Genomic DNA, 1,393 nt, shown 5'->3' on the forward strand with positions numbered 1-1,393 from the left:
CATCACCGCTTCAGTATGTTTAACAGTTTTCCTGCATCTCACATGACAAGCAAAGCACAACACTCCACACTGACCTTCTTAGCTGTATACCCTCCTCCCACTGCACTCCCCAGCAGAATATATCTGAGCTTCAGCAACCGAGCAGCAAGGCGAGCCACCCAGAAGTTGCGCTGCTGCTGGTACCCGTGGCCCCCAGAGCCCGGGTGAGGCTTCGGCGGCCGCATGGGCAACCGAGACATGGAGGTGAAATAGCGGGCTGCTGTGCGATGAGGAGGGCGCTGAGGGTTGCCGTTTCCAGAGTAACGGTGATGGATAGCACGGGAGAGAGGGTGCAGCTTCTGCAAGGGTATCCGAAATCTCACCCCCATGTTGTTGGCCACCAGGTTCCTGCAGGCCACGCTGAGATGAGGTGTGGATGAAAAAAATAAAGACACCTCATTTCCACAGAACAGTTACAAAAGCAGTCATTTTTGTTCAAGGTAGCCCCAATAGACTGCAGCAACACGCAGGAAAGCAGATGGCACACGTTTTCAGGTTTGACATTGAACGTTATAAACAACCCAGTTTATTACAATAAATCACTTAACTAAGTGTACAGACACAGTTAACAGGGGTCTGTCAATCTATCGTTTTTGTTTTTAAATAACGCAGCTGCTGTACACACTCAGCGACCGAGCTAGACTTTTAGCCGGTTTATGCTAGGGTAACGTTAATGCTGCAGTAGCACCGGCAACATAAACCAAACGCACTCCACACGTAGACAGCCGTGATAACTCCTATAATATGTGTCCTTTATCTTTCTTACTATGACATGGGGCTGCTGTCATCTACACAGAACCAGGTCGGCCGTCCTGAGCTGTCAGAGGAAGCAGCTTCATATGTGCTCTCCTCACACCGTAGCTAACCCTGGCTTCTGTTACCTTCATTAAATGCAAACTCACCAGGCAGCTCTGCTCCCGACACGCAGCATGATGCTGTTAAAGCAGCTCCACGGAGATGTCGTTCAGATTCACTATTTAGGTACAGTTTAATTCATCTTCCCAAACAACACACATTTGCTTGCCCGTTGTGGCGGCTAACTAGCTAACAAGGACACAATCGGAATGACAGTCCACTTCCGGTGAGTGGTTCCACCGCCTAAAGAGCACTGACAAAATAAACGATGTAGGGAATTGGTTCCTATACGTACCTCTGCTATAATATCTCTTTTCGGTTTGACTGCAGAGTTTTATAAATCATTTTCTAATCTCCTGGCTCCGTTTTTACTGCAGATTTTTACAGAAAGTATAGAGAATAACACCCTCCCTCCTCTTACTCAAGGTCTCATAACACTTATTCCAAAACCAAACAAAGACTTACTCTTTATTGATAATTGGAGACCCATCTCCCTGCT

At 47.3% G+C, this 1,393-nt stretch overlaps 1 protein-coding gene across 1 annotated transcript; it reads right to left on the bottom strand.

Moving 5' to 3' along the window:
* Window positions 1-9: 9 nt before the first annotated feature.
* Window positions 10-1,158, bottom strand: LOC102309428 (dynamin-like 120 kDa protein, mitochondrial). The gene is made up of 2 exons (XM_005953609.2): window positions 942-1,158; window positions 10-399 (listed from the first exon to the last, which is right to left on the bottom strand). Exons 1-2 carry the CDS (start codon window positions 968-970, stop codon window positions 39-41), a joined length of 390 nt encoding a protein of 129 aa, XP_005953671.2. The 5' UTR covers window positions 971-1,158; the 3' UTR covers window positions 10-38.
* Between the last annotated feature and the right edge of the window lie 235 nt (window positions 1,159-1,393).

The sequence above is a fragment of the Haplochromis burtoni genome, unplaced genomic scaffold (genome assembly GCF_018398535.1).
Source record: "Haplochromis burtoni strain Fernald_Lab_line unplaced genomic scaffold, NCSU_Asbu1 Contig_6048, whole genome shotgun sequence".
Classification (NCBI taxonomy): domain Eukaryota; kingdom Metazoa; phylum Chordata; class Actinopteri; order Cichliformes; family Cichlidae; genus Haplochromis; species Haplochromis burtoni.

Excerpts from the sequence above, each read along its gene's own strand:
- LOC102309428 (XM_005953609.2), bottom strand. The coding sequence starts at position 970 with ATGCTGCGTGTCGGGAGCAGAGCTGCCTG. Across the intron at positions 400-941 it reads GTCGGGAGCAGAGCTGCCTG|CGTGGCCTGCAGGAACCTGG; the intron begins GTGAGTTTGCAT and ends ACCTCATCTCAG.